This window comes from Otolemur garnettii, unplaced genomic scaffold (assembly GCF_000181295.1).
Source record: "Otolemur garnettii isolate 467f Iridium unplaced genomic scaffold, OtoGar3 scaffold00049, whole genome shotgun sequence".
Classification (NCBI taxonomy): domain Eukaryota; kingdom Metazoa; phylum Chordata; class Mammalia; order Primates; family Galagidae; genus Otolemur; species Otolemur garnettii.
Window position 1 is genome coordinate 8,642,962 of NW_003852444.1, and position 610 is coordinate 8,643,571.

Genomic DNA, 610 nt, shown 5'->3' on the forward strand with positions numbered 1-610 from the left:
GTGACGTTGCTGTCATAGCATCATATGACAGCCTGGAAAGCAAGGGCAGCAGGTTACAACACATAAGGGGCTCATAGGTGAAAGAAGATGGACCCATAGAAATTATTTCCCAACCTTTCCCCTGTTGTCTCAGAGAACTGGCTGAACAAGGAAGCAGTGTCTTCTCCTTTGTCACTTAAGGAGACTGAATGTTTCCTGCCCTCCACCCTGAGTTTTTGTCCCTGGTTCAGACCCCAGGCCAGCCAGCTGCTTCCTCCTTCCATTCTGCTATCAAAGCCACAGGGGAGGGATTCCAACCCCTGAGGAAAGTGTCACAAATGACGTGGGCATTGACAGTTTGGTATTAGCTCCACTGCTGCTCTGTTAGATACCTTTCAAATATCCTTCCCATCTCCTGGTTGTAAACTAGAGAATATGAACAAATACAAAGTATTTCAACCTTAGCCCTTGAGATGAATACAGATTATGCTTAAAAGCATGTTCCTGGCTCCCAGATTGTCAGGTGGGGCTGCTAACCACAGCCTAATCCGCCCCCCTTGCACAGTAATAATCCTGTGCCCACACTCAGGGTCCTAGACACATAGTGGCATTTCTTTGCATCCCGTGGGAG

The 610-nt window shown here is 47.9% G+C and overlaps 1 protein-coding gene across 1 annotated transcript in view; it reads left to right on the forward strand.

The window, feature by feature from the left end:
• The window catches only part of SLC13A4 (solute carrier family 13 member 4), a 45,113-nt gene that overhangs the window by 18,112 nt on the left and 26,391 nt on the right, over positions 1-610 (forward strand). The window contains exon 4 of the mRNA XM_012806236.2: positions 495-502. Within this exon, the coding sequence (XP_012661690.1) occupies positions 495-502 (8 nt within the window). The remainder of the gene's footprint in view (positions 1-494; positions 503-610) is intronic.